Raw genomic sequence first — 4,519 nt, forward strand, 5'->3', positions numbered from 1 at the left:
CCCCCCCCCAAGCCCTGCTGATACTCCTCACTCTCAAACTGGAGCCCCTGGGTATGTGAGTAGTGTGTTTGCATGTGCTTGTTTGTGTGCATGCATGTGTGTGTGTGTGTGTGCATGGAACTGCGGGGACAGCTGGAGGTGTAGGCATCTGTATGCAGATGGTTGGGACATTTCCAGTCTTTGCCTAGCCCAGCCCTGACCTTGGAGAGCTTTCCTGCTCTCTCCTCATGAGCTGGACCCCCCGCAGCTGTCTCAGTTGCCCCACCCCTTCCCTGGCCCCCAGCTCTGGGGTCAGGGGAATAGAATGGAGACCCCAGGGCCTGAATGGAACTGGGGCTGCTGCAAAGGCTGGAGATGGGGGCACAGAAGGGGCTGCAGCAGGGGGGGCAGCTGGACTGGGCTGGGGAGCAGGACAGTGTTGGTGTCACCCACTCTGGTCTCCCAGCTCCTGGAGGTACGGGAACATCCCAGGACAAGGTGTGGCTGGGCCAACACATCACCAAAGGCTGTCAGGGGTCTGGAGCAGGGGGGCAGCAGGGCTGGGGGAGTGGTAGGGGGTTATGGGTTGGGAGCGAGGGGTACTGGCAGGGGTGGCAAGGGGCTGTGGGTCAGGAGTGAGGGGCACTGGAGTGGGGGGGGTAGCAGGGGGCTGCAGCTGGGGGTGAGGGGCACTGGCAGGGCTGGGGAGAAGAGGGGCAGAGAGCATTAGGTAGCTGGGGTCTGCTGGGACTTTGCAGGGTCTGTTTGTCTCTAGCCATTCATCCATCCAGCCAGGTCTGAGCTGTTCTGTTTAAATAAGTAAATACCCTTTCTCGGGGGGGGGACATGGACAGACACAGTTGGGTGCAGTGCCTAGAGAAGAGGAGTGGGAAGTTAGGAACCAGGACTCCTAGGTTCTCTCTGCAGCTCTGGGGCTGATGTGGGCAATTTACAGGTAGAGGAGGAGTTGCTGGCGGCCTGGATGTCTGAGTTCTGTTCCCAGCTCAGGGAAAAGAGCAGGCCACAGGGTGGGGTTCCAGTGTGTGCTGGCGGCACCAAACCGGGGACCTCCAGCCTGGTGTGTGCTCATGGGACCAGGCCAGGGACCTCCAGCCCTTTGGGGGGGTCTGGGCCACACATGACCTTAAAGCAAATTTTGAGATCTCCCCGGGTAATCCTGCGAACCTGGGGGCCCCAGCCATGCCCTCTTTCCCCCTCTCTGGGCATCCTGTGGGCCAAGTACTAACCGTCTTTCCGACTTTCACCCCGGCCTCTCTTGCTGATTCCCTGCCAGGACCGGCGTCTTTAAAGAAGTCCGGGAAGCTGGACTTCTGCAGCGCCCTGTCCACCCACACCAGCTCCCCGCGAATGGCTTTCAGCCACCACCCGCTGCCCGTCCTGGCTGGAGTCCGACCAGGTGAGAACGGGTGCGGGCAGGCGGGGCCGGGCAATGCCCCCCTCCTGCCCTCAGCCCTGCGGTTCTGGCAATGGGTCCCTCTGTCTCCTCCTCTCTTCCCTCTTTCTCTTTCTCTTCACTCAACCCAAGGATCACAGACACCTGGGGAAGGGTTAAGGGGAGGGGAGGGGGCTGGAGCTGGGCATCACCCCCACAACCCTGGGGCACAGCCAATTGGGAGTGACACTAGAGTGACTCCAGATTAGCCAGAACCTTCTGGAGTCCAGATCAGCCAGGAGGTTGCAGCAACTCCTGTCTGTCTCTGGATGACGCAGGACTGGGCTCCTCCCTCCCAGGGCTGGTGGGTGACAGGGATGGGTCCAGAGTGTGGGGCACCAGGGAATAAAGAGCTGCAGATCGGGAATGAGGGGCATCATGGGAGTAGGAGGCTGCAGGTTGGGAGTGAAGGGCACTGGCAGGGCTGGGGTGAGTGGGTGCAGTTTGTCTGAGTGTGACATGGGGGGTGGGCATCAGGCAGTGTCTGAGGCTAGGGTGGGGGGGGGTCTGGGCTGCTTTCGGGGGGCGGTGTCTGTCCGTGGTTGTGTGAAATGCGTGTTCTTGCATGGGCAGTGCCGGCTGTGCCTCGTGTGTCCAGTGCGTGTACTATGAGTGTGTGACAGTGCAGGCGTGTGCTCACAGCCATAGCTGTTTCCTAGGAGGGGTCACTTACAGTAGCCCCCCTAGACCCACATCTCCCTTAGCCCTCCCACTCTCCCTCCCCCACTCCCACAGGCACTAGACCGCCCCCCACCCCAGTACCTGACCAGAACAGGGCACTGGGGCCCTATGCAACCTTCCCTAGTACCAACCCCAGGGGCCCTGGACAGACCCCATCCATCAGGACATGGTGGGCAGGGGAGGCAATGCCAGCTGCCCCCCCTGACTCCATCTCTCCATCCCTTCTCTGGTTTCAGGCCGCCCCCGGGCCACAGCCTCGGCCCTGCACTTCCCCTCGACGTCCATCATCCAACAGTCCAGCCCCTACTTCACCCACCCGACCATCCGCTACCACCACCACCATGGACAGGACTCGCTCAAGGAGTTTGTGCAGTTTGTCTGCTCTGACGGCTCCGGGCAGGGTGCCGGGCAGGTACGCGCTGGGCAGGGGGTGCTGCAGGCCATGGGGGGGTGGGAATGGGGTGGGCGCCGGCCGGGCAACAGGACCCCCACGGCCCCTCTCTCCTCCTCTGTTTCTTGTCTGTCTCTCTCTGTGTCTCTTGAGGGCGCTGGGAGCCCCAGGGCAGGGGCAGGGGCAGGGGCTGTGTATGCTCCAGGGCATGGCATCATGGGTTTGGGGGGGCTTTGCAGGCCCCCCGATCCCAGGGCACAAGGAGGTACCAGGCTGCTGTATCCACAGGGCTTCTAGGCAGGTGGGGGCCCAGGGGACAGAGCTAGGGGCTAGGGTGGGGCCTCAGGGACATCCACTGAGGAGGCAGGATCTCAGGAGGCGGGGCTTTGAGCCAGGAGGAGGGGCTTTGAGCCAGGAGGCGGGGGCCTGTGCATCAGTGGGGTGGCCAGGAGATGGGGCCTCATACATCATGCAGCCTCAAGAGGCGGGGCCTTGAGCATCACTGGGGGGCTCAGGAGGTGGGGCCTTGAGCATCACAGGGGGGCCAGGAGGCGGGGCCTCAAGCATCACTGTGTGGGGTCAGGAGGCAGGGCCTCTGATACTCCCTCCCTCCCCCCCTCCCCCCCTGGGTGCGGGGGACACAGGCCAGCGCGGTCCAGAGCTGACCGCAAGCACCAGGGGCCACCCCATGGCTGCAGCCCATGGCCCCAGCCAGCCTGAGGCTGTCGGCAGCCTCTGCTGGGCATGGAGAAGAGCCACAACGTAGAACACAGTGCCTGCTGGGATGTCCGGGAGCTGCGTGCCATGGAGCCCCCACAGATGTCAAGCCTCTCAGAGCCCTCGACCCACCCCTCCCACGCCCGCAGGCCGGATCCACCAGCTGAAGGCAACCGCGGAAGGCACACGGACCACGGGGCTGCGGCCCCTCCATGCCCGCCCAGCCTGGCCCGGCCCAGTGCTGGCTGCCGCTCACCCCTGTATCTGTGTCGTTCACAGCCCAGCGGAGGCGGGCAGGGCAAAGTCCCAGGGTCTTTTTTGCTGCCGCCGCCCCCGCCCGTGGCCAGACCCGTGCCCCTTCCAATGCCCGACACAAAGGCCAGCAGCGCCAACCCCGAGGGCGGAGCCCCGACGCCGGCGTCACCCTGTAAGTGGACGACCCGCCATGGCCGGGCCATGCGCCCCCGCCCTCGGGGCCCCGCGGCGCCGCCCCACCACGTTGGGCACACAAGCAGGCAGACAGGCAGGAGGGGACAGGAGACAGATGGATGGGTGTGTGGCAAAAGAGAGTCTGGATGGATGGATGGATGGATACGTGGATAGGGATGTGTGCGGGGGTGGGTGGATGGATAGATGGATGGAGAAGGGGAGTTTAGACAGACAGATAGGTAGATAGATGGATATGGATGTGTGTGGGAATGAATGGATAAGGAGGTGTCTACAGAAATTAATGAATGGGCAGATAGTGTATGGGGTGGGTAGATAGATGGATGACAAAGGGGTGTTTTTGGATGGGTGTATGGATGGATGGAGGGATGGGTGTCTGGAAGAGGGTCAGTGGCTAGACAGATGATTGTGTGGAGGAGGTTTCCTGTGTGATGGATGGATGGATGGATGGATGAATGGACAGACGGACGGATATGTGTGGGGTGAATGGACAGATGGACAGACGGACAGTTGTGTGGAATGGATTTCTGATGGATGGATATTTAGGGGGGCCTGGAAGGAAAGATGGATGGATGGATGGATGGATGGAGAAGGGGTCTGTAGGGTGGATGGATGGACGGGTAGATGGATAGGCAGATGTCTGGGAGGGTGGATAAGCAGAAGATTGTGGAGGGGGTTTCTGTGTGATGGATAAATGGATGGATAGAGGGCTGGACCAAGAGAAAGATGGGTGTTTGGTGGTGGCTTGAACGAGTGAGTGAGTGCATGTGGCAGACAGATAGAGGGGTGCCTGTGCCAGATGGCTGGACTGACAGCCAAAGGCAGGGGCCGCGGGGGGGGGGGGGGGGGGG

General features: G+C 62.1%; 1 protein-coding gene across 1 annotated transcript in view; it reads left to right on the forward strand.

Annotated features, from left to right (window-relative positions):
* Positions 1 to 4,519, forward strand: part of NFIX (nuclear factor I X) — a 32,716-nt gene that overhangs the window by 23,583 nt on the left and 4,614 nt on the right. Inside the window, exons 7-8 of the mRNA XM_025203838.1 lie at positions 1,274 to 1,396; positions 2,350 to 2,525. Coding sequence (XP_025059623.1) covers positions 1,274 to 1,396; positions 2,350 to 2,525 — 299 coding nt within the window. The remainder of the gene's footprint in view (positions 1 to 1,273; positions 1,397 to 2,349; positions 2,526 to 4,519) is intronic.

This window comes from Alligator sinensis, unplaced genomic scaffold (genome assembly GCF_000455745.1).
Source record: "Alligator sinensis unplaced genomic scaffold, ASM45574v1 scaffold707_1, whole genome shotgun sequence".
In the NCBI taxonomy this organism is placed as follows: domain Eukaryota; kingdom Metazoa; phylum Chordata; order Crocodylia; family Alligatoridae; genus Alligator; species Alligator sinensis.